At 37.8% G+C, this 25,707-nt stretch overlaps 2 protein-coding genes across 3 annotated transcripts in view; one reads left to right on the top strand and one right to left on the bottom strand.

Annotated features, from left to right (window-relative positions):
- The window catches only part of LOC127409818 (protein FAM167A-like), a 24,454-nt gene extending 7,122 nt beyond the window's left edge, over positions 1-17,332 (top strand). Inside the window, exons 3-6 of the mRNA XM_051644656.1 lie at positions 3,963-5,692; positions 13,507-13,563; positions 13,684-13,731; positions 14,492-17,332. Coding sequence (XP_051500616.1) covers positions 3,963-4,226 — 264 coding nt within the window. The 3' untranslated portion in view covers positions 4,227-5,692; positions 13,507-13,563; positions 13,684-13,731; positions 14,492-17,332. The remainder of the gene's footprint in view (positions 1-3,962; positions 5,693-13,506; positions 13,564-13,683; positions 13,732-14,491) is intronic.
- LOC127409802 (cerebral cavernous malformations protein 2 homolog) overlaps positions 9,037-25,707 on the bottom strand; it is a 28,533-nt gene continuing 11,862 nt past the window's right edge. The window contains exons 3-10 of one of the 2 annotated variants that reach the window (XM_051644632.1): positions 21,767-21,850; positions 21,403-21,586; positions 21,149-21,279; positions 18,214-18,349; positions 17,896-17,950; positions 17,673-17,808; positions 17,341-17,479; positions 9,037-11,918 (exon numbers count right to left, since the gene is read on the bottom strand). In XM_051644632.1, the coding sequence (XP_051500592.1) occupies positions 11,632-11,918; positions 17,341-17,479; positions 17,673-17,808; positions 17,896-17,950; positions 18,214-18,349; positions 21,149-21,279; positions 21,403-21,586; positions 21,767-21,850 (1,152 nt within the window). In that variant the 3' untranslated portion in view covers positions 9,037-11,631. Of the gene's footprint in view, positions 11,919-17,340; positions 17,480-17,672; positions 17,809-17,895; positions 17,951-18,213; positions 18,350-21,148; positions 21,280-21,402; positions 21,587-21,766; positions 21,853-25,707 lie in introns of both variants that reach the window. The other variant, XM_051644633.1, reaches the window with a different exon arrangement.

Genomic DNA, 25,707 nt, shown 5'->3' on the forward strand with positions numbered 1-25,707 from the left:
ATCAAGTCACACACAAATAGTGGTACATTTTCATGTATTTATTGAACACATTGTGTAAACATCCACAGTGCAGGCTGGAAAAAGTACAGTGCATCCGGAAAGTATTCACAGCGCTTCACTTTTTCCACATTTTGTTATGTTACAGCCTTATTCCAGAATGGAATAAATTCATTATTTTCCTCAAAATTCTACAAACAATACCCCATAATGACAATGTGAAAGAATTTTGTTTGAAATCTTTGCAAATTTATTAAAAATAAAAAACGAAAAAAATCACATGTACATAAGTACTCACAGCCTTTGCCATGACACTCAAAATTGAGCTCAGGTGCATCCTGTTTCCACTGATCATCCTTGAGATGTTTCTACAACTTGATTGGAGTCCACCTGTGGTAAATTCAGTTGATTGGACATGTTTGGAAAGGCACACACCTGTCTATATAAGGTCCCACAGTTAACAGTGCATGTGAGAGCACAAACCAAGCCATGAAGTCCAAGGAATTGTCTGTAGACCTTCGAGACAGGATTGTATCGAGGCACAGATCTGGGGAAGAGTACAGAAAAATTTCTGCAGCATTGAAGGTCCCAATGAGCACAGTGGCATCCATCATCTGTAAATGGAAGAAGTTTGGAACCACCAGGACTCTTCCTAGAGCTGGCCGCCTGGCCAAACTGAGCGATTGGGGGAGAAGGGCCTTAGTCAGGGAGGTGACCAAGAACCCGATGATCACTCTGACAGAGCTCCAGTGTTTCTCTGTTGAGAGAGGAGAACCTTCCAGAAGAACAACCATCTCTGCAGCACTCCACCAATCAGGCCTGTATGGTAGAATGGCCAGACGGAAGCCACTCCTCAGTAAAAGGCACATGACAGCCCTGCCTGGAGTTTGCCAAAAGGCACCTGAAGGACTCTCAGACCATGAGAAACAAAGATTGAACTCTTTGGCCTGAATGGCAAGTGTCATGTCTGGAGGAAACCAGGCACCGTTCATCACCTGGCCAATACCATCCCTACAGTGAAGCATGGTGGTGGCAGCATCATGCTGTGGGGATGTTTTTCAGTGGCAGGAACTGGGAGACTAGTCAGGATCGAGGGAATGATGAATGCAGCACTGTACAGAGACATCCTTGATGAAAACCTGCTCCAGAGCGCTCTGGACCTCAGACTGGGGCAAAGGTTCATCTTCCAACAGGACAACGACCCTAAGCACACAGCCAAGATAACAAAGGAGTGGCTATGGGACAACTCTGTGCATGTCCTTGAGTGGCCCAGCCAGAGCCCAGACTTGAACCCGATTGAACATCTCTGCAGAGATCTGAAAATGGCTGTGCACCGACGCTCCCCATCCAACCTGATGGAGCTTGAGAGGTCCTGCAAAGAAGAATGGGAGAAACTGCCCAAAAATAGCTGTGCCAAGCTTGTAGCATCATACTCAAAAAGACTTGAGGCTGTAATTGGTGCCAAAGGTGCTTCAACAAAGTATTGAGCAAAGGCCGTGAATACTTATGTACATGTGGTGTGTTTTTTTTTTTTTTTTTTTTAATAAATTGGCAAAGATTTCAAACAAACTTTCACGTTGTCATTATGGGGTATTGTTCGTAGAATTGAGGAAAATAATTAATTTAATCCATTTTGGAATAAGGCTGTAACATAACAAAATGTGGAAAAAGTGAAGTGCTGTGAATACTTTTCCGGATGCACTGTATGTGAACCCTTAGATTTGAGAGAAGCTCGTTTAGAGTGGAACTTACGTTGTTTAGCGCTAAAAACAACTTAAGTTCAAGCATACTGTAAACCAGCTTCTTTCATGCACTCATGAACACGCAATGGACGTCAAGATTTTATTTTAAAAACTTCAATTTTGAGTTGTATGTCACCAAAACCAAATGTCTTCAGAAAACTTTGCTGCATTGACTACTATCACATTTTAGGGTCTTTTTTTTTAAGCTTTAAAGTAAGGCACTATCAACTGCCATTGTATTGAGAACAAGACGAGCTGTGATATTAATTAAAACATCTCCTTTTGTGTTCCACATAAGAAAGAAAGTCATATGGGTTTGGAATGACATAAGGGTTAGTAAAGTATGACAGAATTTTCATTTTTGGATGAACTATTCCTTTAAGCAATATTCTTTTTCCAGCAAACATATTTTAGAAACACATTTTCTGTAAGAAAAGAAAAAAATAGTGCATCCCCTTAGCTAATTTCAATAAAACAATGGAGTGAATGTGCAAGCCTCCATTACCACATCACTGTGCAAGCTTGCCATTCATGTTAAAGTGAGTGGAAAGGATGCTGAGCAGATGACCATGAGTGGCAATCAGTCTGTTTCCTCGCTCTCTGTTCCTGTGAGTGTAATCATTTTGGTTCCACTCAGCCATGTGGCTGATTGTAGCATATTTGAATGCACAGTCTATTATAGCCAAGGCACGCAATGAGGCTCCTTTAGCCACATCAGATGCTGTTTTCCACTTTATGTGTCCACAAACATTTGGACAAAGAAAATTAGACACAATAACAAAGAAACTGAGACATTTATGCATGGCAAGAGAGGACTTTTGAGAATCCATATCGCCAAACCCTAATTCTGAGTCTGTTATCAGTGTGAAATGAACAAAAGCATGTTTGTTAACAAAGTAGGATATACATTTCCACTTTATTCAAATGGTCAGAAGCAATTAAGCAAATAAAGGAATATTTCTGGTTCAGTACAAGTTAAGGTCAATCGACAGCATTTGTGGTATAATGTTGATTGCCACAAAAAATTATTTTGACTCGTTCCTCCTTTTCTTTAAAATAAGCAAAAATCGAGGTTACAATGAAGCACTCACAATGAAAGTGAATGGAGCCAATTTTACGAGGGTTAAAAGGCAGAAATGTGAAGCTTATAATTTTATAACAGCACTTACATTATTAATTCTTCTAATATTTGAGCTGTAAAGTTGTGTAAATCATCTGTCTTACGGTCATCTTAAGGTTTACAGCCTTACGTCGCCATGGCAACGAAATTGCAAAATTGGCTATAACTTTACACAGAGAAGGTTAGTAAGCAATTTTATCACACTAAATTCATGTTAACACACATATTGTTTATGTCTTGTGGCTATAACTTTGAAATAGTGAGTATTTTAACGTTTACTGATTGGCCCCATTAACTTCCATTGTAAGTGCCTCATTGGAACCCAGATTTTTGCTTTTTTTTTAAAGAAAAGGAGTTAATTTTTGTGGTATTTAACATTATGCCACTGTGATGAGGAGGAGGGTGGGGCCGGGCCATGACTATGCAAGCCCGGCTCCCAATCGGGCTAATCAGCCAAGGAGATCCTGCACCACTGAAAGTATACTCTTGTATTTAATCGACATTCAGACGTCACTCTGGTTTCATATTAAACTTGTTTTCAAGGATTCAGTTAATTTTCACAAGGCTAAAACTAAAATTATAGTTGGAAACCTGTTTGATTTTCTGTCTTTTGTAAAATACAAAAAGAGGTTTTATTTTGTCCTGAAATGGCCAAGCTGCTCTTTTCATTTTACTTAGTAATAGTACATTCTTCTCATGCACTACATTCCAAGTCTTCTGAACCCATACAATAGCTTCGTGTGAGGAGGTTTGATATTAATGATGTCAAATGACATTGGCTCTAGCATGATTGTGACAAGCCAAGTTTGAATGTGTCTTTTCGAATGAAATCTGAGAGCTATGTCCAGTAAATAACAACTTCATTTTTATTCTGTTCCTCACACAAAGCAATCATATTGCTTCAGAACATTTCAAATGTAGCACATGTTTTGTATGGACTACTTTTATGGTGCTTTTTTGTCATTCTTGGACTAAATTATCATGACTGTACATTTTTATATTGCATGCACAAACATTTCAGGATAAGCAATGCATAATGTAAGCAAGCTAATAACCCTTTAATGAAGATTAATTAATTTCTCCTTCCTGTTATTGATTCATAGAAGGAGATGCGCCTTCAGGACCAGCAGTTGGCCCGCCAGCTCATGCGACTACGTGGTGACATCAACAAACTCAAAGTCGAGCAGACATGTCACCTGCATCGCCGAATGCTCAACGATGCCACATTTGGCCTGGAGGAGCGCGACGAGCTGTCAGATCTTATGTGTGATGGACCTGTCACTCCGGGATTTGGCCTTTCTTCACCACTGCGTCTCATTGGTGTCACAAAGATGAACATCAACTCCAGACGGTTCTCCCTTTGCTAGTGGAGACAAATGTGAGGTTGTAACAATGCTATAAATATTTAAAAAGCAAAGAGCAAGATGAAGGCAAATTACTGACTGATCCAACTGCAAAAAGAGAAAATGTGACGGAAAAGCGACTACTCCGGTAGAAGAAAGGTTTGAGTAAATAATCTTTGACTGAAAAGTAAAGTGTTCTGGAACTCAAGAGAAGATGACCTGCCACAGAAAATCCTGTGCCTCATTCTCCATGTACTTGTGCTGGTGAAACCACTTGGATTGATCAAATAATCAATAGCCAATTACTTTTAATAAATATTTCACCCATTAGCCGCTCTATACCTTAGATACAATCCTTGTCATGAGCCTGTTTATTTCTTACAACAAACAGCCTTAAAGGGATAGTTCACCCAAAAATGAAAGTTCTCTCATCATCTACGCACCCTCATGCCATCCAAGATGTGTATGACTTTCTTTCTACTGCAGGACACAAATGAAGATTTTTAGAAGAATATCTCAGCTCTGTAGGTCCATGCAATGCAAGTGAATGGTGATCAGGCCTTTGAAGCTTCAAAAAGTAGATAAAGTTAGCATAAAAGCAATCCAAATTACTCTAGTGGTTTAATCCATATCTTCTGAAGCAATCCATTTGGTTTTGTAAAATATAACTCTGAACTTACTGAACATCTTGCAATTGCAGTCTGTAGGCACGATCATGATTTCAAGCTCGATTACACTTCCTATAGCACCATCTAGCGCTCTGCACGTGCGTCAAGCACTAGGAAGTGTAATCGAGATTGAAATCATGAACGTTCCTAGAGATTGCAGTGGCAAGATGTACAGTGAAAAGGGAGTTATATTTTGGTCTGTTCTCACCCAAAACCAACTGGATCGCTTCAGAAGTCTTTTTCATTTTTGGGTGAACTAGCCTCTTTAAGAATAAACCAATTGATTTGGGTAGATTTTTGCCCATTACCCCAATTTTGCATCGCATGTAACCAGCTTTACCAGCATTCTTACCATCTTATTCAGTGTGTGCATGTATTTTGCGCATACGTGCCTCTTCTTAGTTTGACATCAAAGGCAGAGAATGACTTGATTACTTCAAATCTCATGTATCATGTTTTTCTTGCTTTGTCTGATTTTTTAAATAAGCTGATATTTGGGAGTTATCAGTGTATTGGTGTGCATGTAAATGGGCTCATAGATTGAATGATTCATTCATAACATAAAATATGCTTATTTGTCACCACCTACTGGAGTAAATATGCAATCACTAGAAATGGTCACTGAACGAATCAGTGAATGAAATCTAAATAAATGATTATTTAGATTTAAACGATTAATAAAAATCCCCACCACTATTTGGAAAGCCACAAACATGGAGAAGCAAAGTGATACAAATAGTGAAGCGTCCCAGTGCTGTTGGACTGTATATCAGCCCTCTTGGAATGCCACTCGCCCAATCAGATTCGAGGACCGGAACTACAGTAAGTGTTGTAGAAGAAAGCAAAATCATACCTGCAGTTGTGTGTTGTTTTACTAAATATCAGCACTCTTGCTCTTGTGGTGTTGCTAAATTATAAACAATTTCTTTCTTTTTTTTTTTTTTTTTACTATTGTCTGCCACTATTTACCAAACAATGTTAGCTCTAATGAGAGTTTGAGTCTCTGTGTGTCACTGTCTCCAAACCAGCTGTCTTATCCCACTGACATCTAACAAGACATATGGTCCCAGATCCTTGTTAGCTTAGGTTCAGGGCACTGACCCTTGGCACCATTTGTGTGTCCTTACAGCAGTTCCTTTAGTCAGGATGTGCTCCTTAGTTACAGTGAGTAATGATGGTCTTACACATGCATGCTTCCTGGAATGTGAGTATGTGCTATGTGAGTTAAATGAGTAGACAGATGGCGGTGTCTCTTGGTGCCCAAAATCTCTTTCTCAGTGTTTGTCTTCAAGAGCCATTTTATGAATGAACAGCTTTGCTGAAGCCAAAGTTTTCTGCTTGGATACACTTTTGGCTGAGTCATTTTAAGGACCACCAATGGGAGATGGGCAGAAACAATAATGTGATTTTATGTAGGGGGTGCTAAAGCCTGTCCTGGAGCCATGTGATAATATCAGTGTCTGTCTCTTTGAAGACACTCATTTTGATTTGAGGGCAAGGCCTGTAGCATAAAAGATGTAAAAAGTCAGAATTACAGCACATATTTATTTTACCCAAAATTAGCCCTCTAGGTAACCTCAGAAGAGGTCATGAGGGAAATGCCAACTAATGAGGGAGAAGGAATCTACTGTTGCACTGTGGGATACGTTTAATCCTCCTTATGGTTCCCTGATAGCTACATGCTAAGATATATTAGGCAGGCTTATGCCTATGTTAGGAATTCTGCTCACATGCCTGTTTTGGTCAAGGCTTTTGATGCTTGTTAGTTTAAAATATGAGGCAAAAATGCCTTTTGTAAATTATTACGAGGGTGTAGTGAGCAATCTCTTCAAAGTATAAAGTGATTTCATTCAAGGATACAGACATTCAACTTTTATGCTTGTGTTTTATAGATTGCGTATGTGTGTGTATGTGTCCTTCAGGCAGTTCTGTGGATTTCAAAACAGAAAGTGATGCCAAAACATTTTTTGTAACTGATGTCGTTACTCAAGGCATTACTCCAGTCATAAAAGTAAATACACAAGCATGCAGGGACAAACTCAATGAGTAAAACAGGTATGTCAAGGATTAATGGTCTGAATTATAATGGCGAAGGCAATGGTTGGCAAACTGGATTAGCTAATGCTTTCGGGTGCCTAGACAACTGTAGGTCGAGTGCCCCCTGCTGGCGAACATTTTATGGCCAACATGCAGCAGTCTCTAACTATTTAAAAAAGCAAGTATTTCCTTGTCCACATTTGTTTTAATGTACTGCAAAACTAGACCTTATTCAGAGTAGCGCCATATTTAATTTTTTGATGGGAATAAACCCGAAGCTGTGAGGAAAATACTTAGTCTCTTTAATGGCATGTACTGTTTAAACGTCCTAGATCACATCTTTCTAGTTTTATGTACGTCAGCCATTAACCCATTGAAGAAACCCAGATATCACACGTACACCTCCGAGATGTCTTATTATTATTATTATTATTTAGATCTTTTCATCTGGAAAGCATCACAATCTAATGAACATCTGCTAAACATCTTAAAAAGATCAGATTTACAAACATTCTAAATCATAAACATCTCAAAGACATCTGCTGAATGTCTTATTGACATCCGAGACATATTGACATACGTAGACGTATTGCAGATGAGCGCTAGATGGTGCTGTAGGAAGTGTAATCGAGCTTGAACTCATGATCGTGCCTAGAGACTGCAATTGCAAGATGTACAGTGAAAAAGGAGTTATATTTGACAAAACCAAATGGATTGCTTCAGAAGATATGTATTAAACCACTAGAGTCATTTGGATTACATTTACGCTAACTTTATCTACTTTTTGAAACTTCAAAGGCCTGATCACCATTCACTTGCATTGTATGGACCTACAGAGCTGAGATATTCTTCTAACAATCTCCGTTTGTGTTCAGCAGATGAAAGTCATACACATCTAGGATGGCATGAGGTTGAGTAAATGATGAGAGAAATTTCATTTTTGGGTGAACTATCCCTTAAACATAAATTTTTGGTGATCAGACTGCAATCAGATAGCACTTGACCACATTAAATTGTGTAAATGCAAATGTTTTTTCATTATCTGGATACAACTAAGCAAGTAATTAATTGTGATGATGTTTCGCTAGTCAACCTTAGAAAGTGCCGTGTTGCTGATTCTTGCATTTTTCTGTTTATTCTGCTATCACAATGTAAAGAACACAACTGACACTGCAGACTTGCAATCTTGTCGCCAAATTTAAAGGGATAGTTCACCCAAAATGAAAATGTACTTTCTTCTTCTGAACATAAATTAAGATTTTTAGAAGAATATTTCAGCTCTGTAGGTCCATGCAATGCAAGCGAATGGTGATCAGATATTTGAAGCTCCAAAATGCACACAAAGGATCATAGAAAATAGAAAGTGAAGATTTATAGCAAAAAAAGTAACCCATTAATATTCCATGAATTATTCAATTGGAATACACTTGGAATCTGGTGTCTCTCTCCAGGTCTGTTTTCTAATCACTAGAAATTCTATGTAAATTTGTGACGAGGAGGAGGGCGAGGCCGGGTCTAACTATGCATGCCCCAAATCAGGCTAATCAGCCGAGAGGGATAAATGCAGCCAGATACGGCAGTTCGGGAGAGAGAGAGCCACACACAGCTGCCGCATCCCGCTGCATTTATCCCTCTCCTTGGCTGGTTAGCCCGATTGGGGGCGGGGAGTGCGTAGTCACGGCCCGGCTCCGCCCTCCTCGTCACAAAATTCTATATACAGAGAGATACCTTATTATTTTACTGTCAAAGTGATGTAAACCATTTGAATTATCCATCAGTGTTCTCAAGTGGAAATTTCCTTTAGATGCTGAATTTACCTCAGTTTGTCATTTCACGCTTAATTGATATTTCTACATTCTGGGTCACTGTTCATTTATCACTGTGTTTGTAATTTACACTGAACAGTACAACAATTCAGGAAGCTAACCCTGTTCTGGAGTAAGGATTTATAACCCTGGGTTAAAAGCACTGCGATCCTCCTGTCAAAATTACACGTCAAACATTACTTAACCTGAGTTTAAAGACTAACCCAGGGTTAAAGGCAAGTTACAAATTCTAATGTAAAGCAGGTAAATCCACTCAGATGAAATAACCCATTGAGTAGTTCAAATAAGAAAAGATGCAATGAGTTAAGAGGCTTTAAGTGTTGCATTTTGTTAATAAATTCATACTTCAGTCACGTTCTGTACAGATTACAGAATACTTCTTACATCCCTGTTGGATGATATAATGAGCAGTTATACAGCAAGGCACAATGTTAGATTACTGAAAACTCTGAGAAGGATACAATGAATAACAAGACATGAAATTAATGCAGTGTACACAAAACTGCATCCTCAATCAGCCAGAAAACTGACTTTGTCAAATATCCAAATTTTCCAGGTTTCAGTCCAAAAACAAAATATTAGGGGTGTAACGGTTCAAATTTCTCACGGTTTTAGGGTCACGCTTTCAGTATGGTTTGGTATTTATGTTCAGGGGAAGAAAAAAAAAATATGACTGCCAAATCCAAAGTAAAAATATTCTATTGGTAACAGACACTTTAAGAGATTTGCCCTCACTACAAATCACCATGGTTTTACTACAGTAACCATAGTTTAAACATTGTATTTGTAGTAAAATAAAAGTAACCACAAAATTAACATGGTTACTGTCATGGTTACAAAACTATAGTAAAATCAAGGTTACTATATGGAAACTACAGTATTACTGTTGTAAAACAATGGTTAATTGTATCAAAACTATGATTTCTGCCAAGAAAACAATAGTGACAGCAGTCCTTGTTATTACAGTCATGGTTACAACAATATTACTATAGTAAAACCATGGTTAATTTTCGTTAGGGTCCGTAAAAAAAACAAAAAAAACAAAACACTAATTACTAACTCAACATTTTAAATTAATACCTGTATTATTACGAAACATGCATCAACATAAAGTACATTTCATACTCAACGTATATTCAGCATTCTGAATCTGTACATCAATACAGAAGAAATAAACTTGCTATTAAAATGAATACGAGAATGGATGTCGCAACGTGATGAGCACTTTAATCATACGCGGAAATCCCACATCTTCATCGATGCAGTAAGGGCAACATAACTTTGGCTATGAACATCCCGAGCACTTTAGCTCTTGTTTCATGTCTGTCCGAACTAGCACCGAGTGCCTGTTTAAAGATGGAAGGGAGTGTGTCTGTGTGCAGTTTCGGGCTCACCTGTGGCTGTGCGCACCGCGCACTATATATTCCCAGGTGATGTCAGCGTAAATAAATAATCAAATATCTATGTATTACCAGTATACGGCACTCGCGTCAAGCAATGTTGGCAAACAGTGCCTGTGTTGTAGAAGTTTTTTGACCATTGCTGTTGTAATTGACTGCATACGGAAAAAGTTCTCAGCAGGAGACTTAAATGACACAGGGGCTTCTATCTTGCAGCTTGTTTTCTCCGCTTGCCATTTTGCCAACTAACGTGTGCAGAACTGTGATGTCATCAACTGATTTAACATACTAACAGTTAATAGGACAGCTTCTCTCTGCAGAAAGTTGACCCACATGAAACACAGGCAGAGTGTGTCCACCTAGGTGCATTAGCGGAGGTTACAACTGCGCTTATCTATTTGCTGCTTTATTTTCTTCGCCAAACTGTATGATCCAGATGCGTTATTAAACTAGAAATGAACCGCGGAGCAAATGCTTACCGAACCGTGGTTGGCGAACCGTACGGTTCGTTTTTTTTTTTACCGAGAACCGTTACACCCCTACAGAATATATAGTGCTACATTTTCTGCCTTAAGAAACCCACATGATAGTAACTGGGTAATAGAAAACCAATCCTGGCTGAAAAAATATAACTACGTGAAAACTATGCTTATAATGTCAAAGGAAGAACCAGTTTAACACAAACTTTGACCAGATAACATAAGGGTGTAAAATTCTAAAGGTCAAGTTTTGATTAGCAATTCAGTAAAGGAGGAAATATACTGCACTTCACTTCCATCAGGTTTCTAGACACATACTGTATTACCATTTTAAAAGGCATCCAGAAACTGCAGAAACTCCGCACTGCAGGTAGAATTTACCCCTTCACACTGATAAGGAGAAGCATTCTCTTCTCAAAGCATAAAGTTAACTATTAAATTAGATACTATCAAACTGGTCTCAGATCAGTTTGAAAGAGCCAAGCAGGTATTGCTGCAACCCAGAGATCTCCATATGGGGGCGGAAACCCTCAAAAGAGGGCAGGGCAACTCCAAAAGGGGGTGTCACTTCCACACATTATTAGGGTTAGAGAAAGGGTTAGATTAGGGGATCTGTATATCTTTGCTGGCGGTTTGGAGCTCTCGCCCCTTTTTGGAGCTTGGCCTGCAGCTCTATCCTTCTCGAAAGAGCAACATCTACCAGCCCCAAAGTCCTCTATAGTGGTACCAGATACTGCCAATAAACATTACCTAGAGAAATACAACTGCTGTTCAAAGCAAAGGACAATCCTTTTTTACATCATGGATCATAAAAAAACAATTATCAAAACTTCAAAGTTGTGGTCCTATGGCACAACATATGAGAATAAGGATGACAGCCAGGACATGTTATCCATACAGTATCCAAGCTCCAGCATTGTCAGATTCGATGAACAGCAATATGGACCAATGGCCCATGTGATTATATCAAGTGGTGATTGGCTAAGGACACATTGAGTCCCTGACCTAGTGTTGTGACATCAAGAGCACACACCGTCCTGGTCCATACTGGTTCCTAACGCTTCTATGTCATTGCTGATGTCTGAAATCATGCGGTCCCATTCATCGCCCTCAGAGGTCGCTGTTCCTTCATCCGAACCGCCCGCAGCTCCATTACCATTAGTGGTGGAGTCTGATGCAGAGCTTGCCGTGCGTTTGTAACGCCCAAAGCTGTCTGTTATGATGCCGCGACCGTCTTTCACGCCGATGGTTTCCAAAAAGTTTTCAAAGTGCTGGCTGTCCTTTTCAGGAATGAAAGGCCGCAGTCCTAGAATGGAGAAATCAGAAGTGAATTTCACAGATGATGTGATTCTCCACACTTGAACCAACATAAGCCCAAATGTTTGACTTTAAAGAGGTCAAATCATGACTAAAGAAATAAAAGAGCTCAATGTAGGCCACTTTGTGAACATACTGTATTTTTCAGAAGAAAAAAAATCTCTTTCTCCTCAATGCAAAAAGACCATTATTGAAATACAATATTTTTGGATTTCTGATGTCAGACACCCGCACACATTATCACACGACCACACACACATTTAGACATTAATGATGTCTATTTGGTGATTAATATTGGACCCAGCAGCAAATTCGCAATCTGTAGGTTGTTACTTACCTATTTCACATGTGAAAAAGATGTTTACATAAAAATCTTAAAGGCACAGCGAAAAAATAAACATTTAATTCTGATGGTCGGAAAGATAGTGTAAAATGGTCATGAATTAAATTAAAAACGTATTTAAAAGGTTAGTTCACCCCAAAATAAAAATACTCTCATCATTTACTCACCTTGTGTATGATTTTCTTTCTTCTGCTGAACACAAATTAAGATTTTTAGAAGAATATTGCAGCTCTGAAGGTCCATACAATGCAAATGATTGGTGACCAGAACGTTAAAGCTCCAAAAAGCACAAAGCATATAAGTAATCCATCTTCCAGTGGTTAAATCCGTATCTTCAGAAGTGATATGATAGGTGTGGGTGAGAAACAGATCTATATTTAAGTTTTTTTTTACTATAAATTCTCCTCCCTGCCTTTGTATGCACAAAGAATGTGAATCACCAAAAAAAAAGAAGAATGTGAAAGAGAAAGTGTAGATTTATAGTAAAAAAGGACTTAAATATTGATCTGTTCTGACCAACACCTATCTTATCACTTCTGAAGGAATGGATTTAACCACTGGAGGATGGATTACTTATATGCTTTATGTGCTTTTTGGAGCTTCAAAGTTCTGGTCACCATTCACTTGCATTGTAAAGACCTACAGGGCTAAATCATTTTTTTAAATCTTTGTTTGTGTTCAGCAGACGAAAGTCATACACATCTGGGATGGCATGAAGGTGAGTAAATGAGAGAATTTCATTTTTGGGTGAATCCCTTTAACTATGAACTATTTTGGCACAAAAACCACCTTTACTATCATTTTAAATTAATAACTAAAAGATAATAAAAGGTGCTAAGGTGTCAAAATATTATTTTGCATTATTATGCTGAGTATAAAGTAGGGATGGGCATGAGTACTCGAGTATTCGGACGTGGCAGCAATGATCGATCATGAAAACGATGATCGATGGTGATCATGCATGATGTGACTTCACTTAATTCGAAATTCAGTGACAATTACCTGACAACTAAACACAAACATGTCAAAGAGGGAGCTTATTTTTAATTTTGAGATTGATTACGTTGTGCTTTTGAGGGGTACATTGATTGTCAGAGACGTCTCATAGCAACCAAACTGATATACAACGCTGCAATGCTATCAATACAATAATCAAAAGAGAGTGTAATTAACAGTGTTTTGAACACCTGTCTCTACAAATCATTTACTAAACATGTTTTATTATCATTTAAAGGTGGAATAAGCGATTCCTGTGGCCTGCACCATGAAGCCGGTTTCGGTGGTTAGCCAGGTAAGTTTTAGTTTAGTTTGCCTCAACCCCACGTTTTCAGTACCATGAAAGTTGGTCGGCTTTTAGCGGTTTTCATCTCCATAGCAACTTATGATATACGGCTAACCTGCTCCGTTGCAGGTTTCGTTCTGGATTACAGATCGCTAACAGATACTGAACCAATCAGCTGTGAGTAAAATGACATCTCTGACTCAATCAAGTCACTCCACCATGTCTCTTAAAGCACATTTTACAAATAAAATCTTAGAAATCCGCAAAATCGGCTCTTCGTGATAAATTATTTATTTGAGAATCTAAATGTAGATTTTCAGCAGATAGTGTTGTATTTTATTTAAAATTGTATTGCTTTTCATTTACCCTTTTTAGCCATAGCAAAAAATATCTTTGAAAATAGAAACATACTATATTAGGCCATCTATAAAACAGCCAGTAACATGGATTAATATGATACCTGCAAAACATAATCGTTTTTAAAATATTAAAAGTTCAAGATTGCTATGGAAAGGGGTGAATGCCACCCAAACCCCTTCTTTCTTTCATGAACTCAAGATAAACATACTGTATTTTACTTGAAGTTATAATAATATAAGCAATAAGCAATATAAGCAGTACACAAAATACGTCTTTTATAAAAAAATAACAAATACATCTTATTATTGCATACCAATTTTTTGCATACAGTATTCCAAGTGCTCACTTTTTAATTAATCAATAGTAGCCTTTTTTATGCTTTTTATTTTTACTAAAGACAATGTACAAATTGTACATCAAGAAAGAGAAGTAAAAAACAAAGGATTGTTATTTTGAATAACCATTCACAACATATTCTATGAACAACATGTGTAATTCATTCATTCACATGTTATATTTTATTTCAAATAAAGTGGAAAGTTAAGGCCAATGTTTGATTATTCAGATGCTTTATTAGACATCTTAGTTGGAGGCACAGTGGTGCTCTACAAGCAATCCAAAAGACGCACGTGAGGGAAGCGAGCTGGCGTGTTTGTGAAGCTTCGTCAACGCGGCTTTAGGACTCCGCTGCCGAGTATTCATCTGGAGAATGTCTGCTCCCTCACAACAAAACGGATGAACTTCTTCTCACTCAAACAAATAAGGACTTCCCTAACTCCGCTGCTCTGTGTTTCACAGAAACCTGGCTGAATGAAGCCATCCCGGACAACGCGTTACATCTGCCGGGCTTTCAGCTGTTCAGAGCGAATCATGGAGTAATCGGGGAAAACTAGAGCAGTTGGAACATGCTTTAACATCAACGAAAGTTGGTGTACAAATGTAACAACATTGAAGAAGATGTGCTGTCCTAATTTAGAAGTGCTCTTCATAAACTGTAAGCCTTTCTACTCGCCGCAGGAGTTTTTCTCATTTATTCTGGTGAGTGTCTATATCCCGCCACAAGTGTGCAGCGTTTCAACAGCTGGCTGATCACATCACAGACACGGAGCAACACCCAGACTCTCTTATCATTATTCTGGGAGATTTTAATAAAGCTAACCTCACCCATTAACTGCCAGAATACAAACAACACATCACATGCCCCAACAGAGACAGAAATATATTGGACTACTGCTACACCACTGTAAAGGATGCATATCGCTCTTTCCCATGTGCAGCTTTAGGACTCTCTGATCACTGTCTGGTTCATCTTCTCCCGACCTACAAGCAGAAACTAAAATCTACTAAGCCTGTAGTAAGGACTATTAAGAGATGGACCAATGAAGCAGAGCTGGAACTACAAGCCAGCTTTGACTGCACTGATTGGAGTGTTTTTGAGGTTATAGCCACAGGACTAAATGACTAAATAAAATACTATTGTGTGTGAAAATCCTAGGAAATCAGCAGTTACAGAAATACTCAAACCAGCCCATCTGGCACCAACAATCATTTATACGATTATCTAATCAGTGGGGCAGCAGTGCATAAAATCATGCAGATACGGGTCAGGAGCTTCAGTTAATGTTCAAATCAACCACCACAGTGATTTGGAGCGTGGCATGATTGTTGGTGCCAGACAGGCTGGTTTGAGTATTTCTGTAACTGCTGATTTCCTGGGATTGAGTAATGTGGAATGTATTATATTATATTTCTTCCCAGTCTTGCTGACTAATTTTTATTTTTAATTCATCCTCACACCTACATATAATTTTATTCAGAGTGTCCTGTATGTCTCTTTCAAGTGCACTCTTTAAAATTCCTAACATTTTTATTAGATTAGTTGTATTGTATGTATCAATTATATAATTTATTAATGGATGCATTTCCTTTTTTATTTCTTTTACTTTAACTTATGTTAATATCATCTTACCTGTAAATAATTAAATGTGAATTTGGAAGCTCATACTTTTTTGCTAAGTTTGAAAAGGTATCCATTCCTTTATCAGTGAACAGTTGGTGATATGTTTTCAGACCTCAATCTGCCCAAAACTTCAATGTTTTATCTAATGTATTTGGCATGAAATCAGGATCTTTAGCAATTTCTTGTAAATGAACTATATCTTTCTAAATTGTAATATTTTCTTTTTTTCCTAACCAAATTCTAAAAGTATTATTAATACAAATATTATCTATTAATTTAAATTTGTTGCTTTAACAGGGATATACTAATAGTTTCCCCCATTTGATAAATTTCCATCTTCCTCCATTTCACTTTAGATTCTTCGTTCATCCAAATCAATATAGGTTGAATTTGGGCAGCTTTATAATAATTTATTAAATTTGGGAGTTCTAGTCCTCCAAGCCTTTTTGACAACTTAAGAATTTAAGTTTCCTATTATCCCATATATATTTACAAAGTAGCTTATTCCATTGTCTAAAACACGTTTTAATATACTAACTGGTAGATTTTGAAAAAGGAAAATAAACTTGGGGAGAATATTCGTCTTTATACTCTATTTGTTTTGTAATCAATAGTAGCCTCTATTTATCTGTAATAGTTTTGAATGATATATAGTGTTACATTCAAATAAATATAAAATCTTTTATATTTTAAATAAATTTAAGCTTTTAAAATTAATAAGCCTGCGTGTTCTTGTTGTGGGCCTAAATGAATTCACTTAAGCTGTTTTATATTTTTTTATTACATTAAGAATTTGAGCTCTCGTAGCAGCCATTGTTTCTTCTTGTTGTGTAAATATCTTTAAATGCTTCATCATTTTACAGTTATCCCTTGTACTGTGTAAATCATGTGTTTTAAGTCTTCATGATTTCATGCTGAACTCTTGAGCAGTGTAAATGCATTTGTTCAATATATATATTTAAAATAATGTCTTGTGCATTGTTTAAATGAATTTATTATTTATTTATTACTTATTTTCAAAAATTCTTAAATTCATGCACGCGCAATAATGTTGTGTGGATCGGTCTGATCCACTTTGTTTATTTTCCCATTTACAGAGCCAGGGCTGTGTACAAACACCAGATTTTTTTTTCAGTGCAAACAGAACGGGCCGTGAAGAGATATTAGTGGAATTTGACAAAAAGTGTATTGGATTAAAATGACTTACTCCACCTTTAATGTAAGAACTTTGACTCATTAATGGATATTATTTAATAAAAGTAAATGTTTGTCACTGACTGTAAACCTCCTGCCCTGGGCGCTGACATGTTTGCGTGATGTAACACACACATACCGAGTACTCGAGTAGACAAAATGACCAAAATGCCTATCCCTAGTATAAAGTTGGTCAGCATAGAGCTTCTGTATACTTCACACGAAAACCAGGTATATTTAAGATAAATTTAACAACTGAACATGTAACTAACCAAGGAGGAGGAATTTCCTGCTATCTCCATAAAGCTGTCGCAGGTTGATACAGAACTCATGGATGGAGGCCCCGTTTCTGTACTCATGTAACAGTGTCGCAAACTGCTGAATCTCCTGAGAGGACAGTTTTGTCCTCAGCTAATACAGAGAATTAAAGGAAAACAATGCAGTGAAAAACTCAAATTGAAAACAATGATGGGATCATGGGCTAAAACTGCACTTTTTAAAAATATCTTGACATTTGCAATTAGAAATTACAGACACATAGATGAGCAACTAAAATAAGATGTATAACTGTATTCAGTTCTACACAACACACACACACACTCACTGTGGTCATATAGTCCTGCAGCAGTTCAGCAGCTGTTGTGCTCAGTTCACTCTCACTGGCAGTTTGTGGTGATGCTGGGGTGGAGGAAGGGGAGGGGCAAGAGGAGTGCCCTGCCTCTAGAGAACTCTGGAATGAACTATGATTGAACAAAAACACAATAATTGCTCAATTCAACAGATAATGTGCTAACTACTCTGTAGAGGAAAGTTGAAACGAGACTTACAATGTGCTTGCCTCTGCCTCAAATGCCTCTTTGACATCTACTTTGCTTGAGTCCTCTTTATGTGAAACAAACATAGGAAAGCATTTAGAAATAACCAATCTGATGGGGTCAAAGATTTCACAAAACATTTCCATTTACAAGGTCAGTACAAAATTAACAAGATTAAGCTTCATGAAGCATAAATATGTTTCCAATAAACTACAGTATATTGCACAGTGATGTGAAACTGAATGTGGTCTGTGGCTTTGGGCAAGTACAAATTTATTGGGAAATACTCAAATGTTTCAAAAGAGGAGCATAGTGTGCTTCTCTACACACCACTACAGATAGAGAGATGCCTGGTTGGCGTTGTGGCTCCATCAAAGATCGCCCTGTCCAGGAAGTCAATAGTTGACTCTGTGTAGACGATCTGGAAGACTTGACTGAGGAGTAGACAGAGTTCTTCTGCTGCAGCCTGCAAAGCCAGAAGCCATTTCAATAATCAGACCACTGAAACACTAGATGTAAAAATTTATTATTTAGATCATACAGAATCATAAAAGACACTGATGATGAGTTAGAGACTAGCCAATGGTAAAAACAGGATACTGTTGTTAATATTTAAATCTTTAAAGATTGTTAAAAAAAATATTTCAAAGCTGTCAGAATTAACACGTTAACGCATGCGATTAAAATCGATAATACGATACTTTTTCTTAATCGCGATTAATGCATTTACCGTTAATACAGCTAAACCAGCATAAACGACTGTTGAAAGAGTGGAACCTTTGTCGTGTGTCCGCCCAGAGTCGTTACACTGACGCACACATCACAAACACACACAACAGTGATTCAGTGTCAGTGATAAAATGGAGAAATTACCTCTTAGCGCTACTTGATGTACAAAACAAGCCCAGATGGGACCTCTGCAAGACGCATTTTAATTACCACAGAAGCACGGCAAGTATTAACTATCACCAAAATGCAGAATGAGATGTTTTTGTCTGCAAAAGCTTTTCAAGTTCAGAACGGTGTTTGACGCTGGTGTTGACGTTCTGGTGCAAATTATGAACGTGGCTTCACGATTGCTGTAGTAAAGCGGATAGCCACAGTCTGCCGGCAGATTATTTTTGTGGAGTATGAGAGTTTCAGAGATTTAATGCCCATTAAATTAATTACCAAAGAAGCACGAAAGTCTTAACTATCACGAAAATGCAGAATGAGACATTTTTTTCTGCAGCGCTTTTCATGTTGAGTTCAAAGTGAGAGTTTGAGAGATTTATTTCCCATTGCAATGAATATGCAACCTATGTGGGGACTAATTCTTTCAATTAGTCAAACTCCCACTTAGACTTTGTGAAACGTTTAATGTTACTTAAATTGGTGATCTTTATATTGTGGAAGGCTTTGTTTGGAAAATGTCAATAAAGCATTATATCGTTACATATTGTTTTGATTTCTTTCAGAAGAAGGAAATTGTGCATTTATAAGTACAGCTGAAGTCAGAAGTTTACATACACCTTAGCCAAATACATTTCAACTCAGTTTTTCACAATTCCTGACATTTAATCATAGAACACATTCCCTGTTTTAGGTCAGTTAGGATCACTAATTTATTTTCAGAATGTGAAATATCAGAATTATAGTAGAGAAAATTATATATTTCTTTCATCACATTCCCAGTGGGTCAGAAGTTTACATACACTTTGTTAGTATTTTGGTAGCATTGCCTTTAAATTGTTTAACTTGGTTCAAATGTATTGGGTAGCTTTCCACATGCTTCTCACAATAAGTTGCTGGAATTTTTTGCCCATTCCTCCAGACAGAACTGGTGTAACTGAGTCAGGTTTGTAGGCCTCCTTGCTCGCACACGCTTTTTCAGTTCTGCCCACAAATTTTCTATCGGACTGAGGTCAGGGTTTTGTGATGGCCACTTCAATACCTTCAATACTTTGTTGTCCATAAGCCATTTTGCCACAACTTTGGAGGTATGCTTGGGGTCATTGTCCATTTGGAAGACCCATTTGTGACCAAGCTTTAACTTCCTGGCTGATGTCTTGAGATTTTGCTTCAATATATCCACATAATTTTCCTTCCTCATGATGCCATCTATTTTGTGAAGTGCACCAGTCCCTCCTGCAGCAAAGCACCCCCACAACATGATGCTGCCACCCCCATGCTTCACGGTTGGGATGGTGTTCTTTGGCTTGCAAGCCTCAATCTTTTTCCTCCAAACATAACTATGAACATTATGGCCAAACATTTCAATTTTTGTTTCATCAGACCAGAGGACATTTATCCAAAAAGTAAGATCTTTGTCCCCATGTGCACATGTGCAAACTGTAGGAGCATTGGCTTCTTCTTAGCTGAGCAGCCTTTCAGGTTATGTCGATATAGGACGTTTTACTGTGGATATAGATACTTGTCTACCTGTCTCCTCCAGCATCTTCACAAGGTCTTTTGCTGTTGTTCTGGGATTGATTTGCACTTCTCTCACTAAGCTACGTTCATCTCTAGGAGGCAGAATGCGTCTCCTTCCTGAGCGGTATGATGGCTGCATGGTCCCATGGTGTTTATACTTGTGTACTATTTTTTGTACAGATGAATGTGGTACCTTCAGTAATTTGGAAATTGCTCCCAAGGATGAACCAGACTTGTGGAGGTCCACAATTTTTGTTCTGAGGTCTTGGCTGATTTATTTTGATTTTCCCATGATGTCAGCAAAGAGGCACGGAGTTTGAAGGTAGGCTTAAAATACATCCACAGGTACACCTCCAATTCAGTACACCACCTATCAGAAGCTAATTGTCTAAAGGCTTGACATAATTTTCAGTTGCTTTAAGGCACAGTTAACTTAGTGTATGTAAACTTCTGGCCCACTGGAATTGTGATATAGTCAATTCAAAGTGAAACAATCTGTCTGTAAACAATTGTTGGAAAAATTACTCATGTCACGCACAAAGTAGATGTCCTAAACGACTTGCCAAAACTATGATTTGCTAATATTAAATCTGTGGAGTTGTTAAAAAATGAGTTTTAATGACTTCAAGTGTATGTAAACTTCTGACATCAACCATATATATATAGAACAAATTTCAGCACTTTTACAATATGCCATTAACTATGCAAAATGATGCATTTATTCACGATTAAAACTTTTAATCAACTGACAGCACAAATATTCATATAATATGCACTTTCTGAGTCTAATAAAGAAAATGATTGCACTGCATACTTTTAAATAACTTCAAAAAAAGAGACAGCTTTCAAATACCTTGTTATCGACAGCCAGCACGAGTAGGCAGCAGACCTCCACAAGCACAGCCCCGCTTTCTGATAGAGAGCTCAAAGTGGGAGACTTTGACATCTCTGTACTGTGACATGGAGAACCCCCAGGCTCCTGAGCTACAGATATAATCTCAAATTTCAAGGTAAGGAAACAATGGCCTATTTTTAAAGTTATTACCCTGAAAATCAACCATTAGAATATTGTACAATGCTTGTTCGTTGACCACATGACTTGTATACCTGTTTTTAGCACCACTAGGTGAAGTGAGTCATCTCTGATATAGGACACAGCCGCGATATCATGAATGGGCACGCGAAGAATGATGTCCTCTCCGTCACGCCACACAAGCTTCACATTATATGCAGACAGACTGACAACAGCATCCTGCTCTGTTGTCAGCTGCCCTGCTAACTGATGAGACTTCTACAAATGATTTGAAAGAAGATATTACATCTCACAAATGCAAGCTGCATACTGGTAAAAGAAAGTCAAGCCATTTAAAGTCTCATTAAGACCAATACCTAGATGAAAATAAGAAAAGAAACATAACCAACAAGGCAATTCATACTGAATAAGAACAGTTGTAAGTAAGGCCAAGCTTACCCTGGCATTGTCAATAAGTTGCAGAACTTCAGTGCGACTGGAGGGATTCAGATATCCAGGAACTGAGGTTAGCTGTCCCAGATACTCCAATAATGAGAAGAATGTTTTATTTATAAAGAGTCTTACTAGAGACAAAGGTTGCTTTAAAGAGCATGATAACCAAATATGGAAATGGCATGAAGGAAAATTAATTAGAAAATACAAGACCATCAAAATGATGGAAGCCGCGGAGTGCCAATTAAAAAAGAATGAAGAAATAAATTATAAATCTATTAATTTGAAAATAAAAACGTGAATAAATAAACCAAATTATAAATGGACAAATAAATAGACATATTTAAATGTGTTTATTTAATTCACGTTTAAAATTTTAATTATATTTAACAATTAAATTGTACATTAATAAATAGTGTATTTAATTAATGTTTAAAACGCAATTAAATGTAACAATAAAATAGCACATTAATAAGTAATTTTTAAATGCACCTTTTAATTAGCATTTTTAAAATGCATTTGGCAATTGCTTTTCTTCATTCATATGCCAGTTGCTTCTCTTCATCTATTTGTCAATGGCTTTTTTTTTTCTTTTTACTTTGGCTTTTCTTTATCCATTTGACAATCGAGTTTAAAAATGCCATTAGACAGTTGTCACGTGGGAGCAACCAATGAACTTTCGACTGTTTAAAGACACACCCCCTCTCCCACGTCCCACTCAAAGGAGATGTAAGACAGTCTGTCACTAGACGGCTATTAATAGAGGTTTACGGTCTATGAAGCCTGCACAAAAGAAACGGATGGAGGCCTATCAGAATTTAATGGTCACTTGTCATTTCTGCTGCAGTTAAATGCTGAGCGCAGGCCTCCCCGAACCTGCACAGTGGTATGTGTCCAGGAAAGAAGCCGGTAACTGCGATGCCTTCAACAGAACCGATCAAGGCCACTGACTAAAAGCACGTGGCCGTCATGTTCGCACTCAGCCAGCGTGAGGTACCGAGCAGCTGGAGAAGATGCCGTACTTCCGGGCTGCAGTGACCGCTAGATCCTACCTGAAGTTATCGCTTCTCTGTGTGGTCAGACCTTCCCGTTTTTAATCTATTTCATATGACTTTACTGTATGACCGCTCTCTCTGCCATACTTGTGAACAAACCCTTCATATACTGTACCTGGATCATCCACAACCATTGGGATTCGATAAAACTTTACTAAACTGTTTCTATTTATATACTGAAGCTTGATAAAGTTGTATTGCTGATCGCTTACACAACCAGACATTTCTTTTTTTCTTCTTTCAATTAAAGTTATATCTTTTAAGTGACATGGCTTCATTTCACACAATTCAAGCAGTAAAGGGGAGAGCAGTGGTAATAAATATGTTGGTTTTTGATCATTTTTATTCAGAAAATGTTTTGCCTAAAGCTTTGACATTTTACCTCAAACATCTATGACATGTTAGTTGCCATTATCTGTGTCAATTAAATGTAAAACAAATAGAGTCTGATACAATTAAACTGTAAATTAATTAATATTAATTCCATAACACCCAGACTACAATTGCAAGAGTTATGTGATAAAAGTAGCAATACTTCACAAAGCACTTTAATGCCAATGTACATTGTGTGTTTAATGTGGGTATAGCTACTTTTATAGTCAGAAAAACATCTTTATGATGCGTTTCTGATTTGTTTATACATTTCTCTTGGCTGCATGAAGATATTAATTTGCTTTCTCACATCACTAGCTTTAAATATGCAACTTAGCTGGCAAATGAATGCATAAACGTGACCAGCTGGATATAAACTAATGCAAATAGATGGTAATTGATGGTAACAATAGTGACATTTCAACATTTGGGTAGGACTTGCATGTATTTTTGTTACATTGTTCTAACTGCTTGAGGTTAGCTTTAATGTTAGTGTCCTCTCAGCCTTGTCGGCAAACATACTGCCTGTTCTCTACTAACGCAGCATCTGGTTAACAAATTAATTCCCCTATTATGATATGACAATGTGTACTGTAGTGTACTGTATACATACTGTAATGTTGTGACTCTCTCCAGAAGAAGACAGGAGGCAATGGTCCAGTTCAAAAGCACCCAATGGGTGATTAATCGGCAAAACCGATATATCGGTCAACCTCTATTTTCTTCCTGTCAGCCACTCATCTAATATCTTCCTCTCAAGCGTGTATTCTATCAGCTAGAATCAAAACTTCAGGATCAAAAGTTCCTCTGATTCACAAATCATGATGGTCAGTGGTCACAATCCAAGCAGGCGATCCAGGCCGTTTAAACTGTCAAGAGATTACTGCTGCTCGCTGGATCCGCACAAGCTTGTGAATGCAACCAAAGTCTTTCTTGCAAGCCAGTCCACTGTCGGCCATGTTTGGAACGCTCTCGGGAGACTTTTTCCAGTCATGACAGTGCAGTTCCTATCTACTTGAATGGGGAACGACCGAAATCTCCAAAACGGTTGCTCAAGATTATGATTAAAGAAAATATTTCAAATCAGTAGTCAAATCTGACAACACCGGTATCATAAATGGTGATTCTTTACCTCAGATTACACAAAAAAAAAAAAAGCAATTTTCCCAGCTTTTAGAGCTAATGCGCATGCACGTTCTCGAGTTGATTGACAGGCTATGTCTTATCTAAAAGGTGACTGGCTCTTTTACCTGTAACTTCCTATCTACATCCACTGATCGTTGGGCGCGAGAGCTTCTTGGTTGAGCATTCTAATTTCTCCCATTTATTTTAATAGAAGTGGCCCATCTCTGCTAAATAGCCTCTGGTGCAACTGTACAATTGGTTTGATACTGTATTTTTTGAGTAAATGCGATTGTTAATGTGGACATGCCATTATTACAGTGTGTACTGTTATTTCCTTCTTTCTAATATACTTACAATTACTTCATGTGCAAATAAATAACTACAATTTGATGACTAAACAAATCAGAAGAAACTGCTATCTACCATTTAAAATTAAATTTTTTTTTTTTTTTAAGAAAGTTTTTGTGTGAAATTGAGTAAATCTAGTGCTAAATAAGAGTTTATTTTTTTTAGCAATTTTATGTTATTTACTATATTAAATTGTGTGATATATCGGCATTGTATCGGCCTATAGGCCACCCTACTCTCTGGATATCGGCATCGGCCATTGAAAAACCCAAATCGGTCGACCATTAGTCAAGATTATGATCAAATTACATATCTGAAATTTTCTCGGCTTGTATAGCTAATAGATTGACAGGCAATGTCTGTGTCTAAAAGGTGATTGGCTCTTTTACCTGTAAGGTGGGACTTTTCTACATCCATTGGCTGCCGTTTGGCGTTCCAATTTCTCGCATTCAGTTTAATAGAATTGGCCCATCTCTGCTAAATAATCTCTAATATTATAGAGTATTTTTAAATTAGCGTTCCAAACAGACCATTTTTAAATACTTGACAACAAGTAAAACACAACAGTAGTTTAAGCTCTACCATTTTCAACAAAGTGTGCTTGCCTTCTGTGTATCAGCTGGCTCACCTTTTCCCAATCATACTTAAGGCAATAAGGCATTACTTAAGACATTTTTCAATAAAAAATGAACTTAAAATAGTAAAATGGTGGACATAAAGTGTCTTAAGTGGAATGTGATATCACTGAATGTGGACGTGGTGTTATCACTTGATAGGAGCAGATGAGGGATGTTCTGGCCGCACGGGGAAGCGTTCATTTCAGGGAGGATCTAGCGATCACTGCAGCCCGGAGGTCCGGCATCTTTCTCCAGCTGCTCGGTACCTCACGCTGGCTGAGCGCGAGCATGACGGCCACGTGCTTTCAGTCAGTGGCACGGATCGGTTCTGTTGATGGCATCACGGTTACCGGCTCCCTTCCTGGACACGTACCACTGTGCATGTTTCGGGGAGGCCCGCGCTCGGCATTTAACTGCAGCAGAAACAACA

This window comes from Myxocyprinus asiaticus, chromosome 19, assembly GCF_019703515.2.
Source record: "Myxocyprinus asiaticus isolate MX2 ecotype Aquarium Trade chromosome 19, UBuf_Myxa_2, whole genome shotgun sequence".
Lineage (NCBI taxonomy): Eukaryota > Metazoa > Chordata > Actinopteri > Cypriniformes > Catostomidae > Myxocyprinus > Myxocyprinus asiaticus.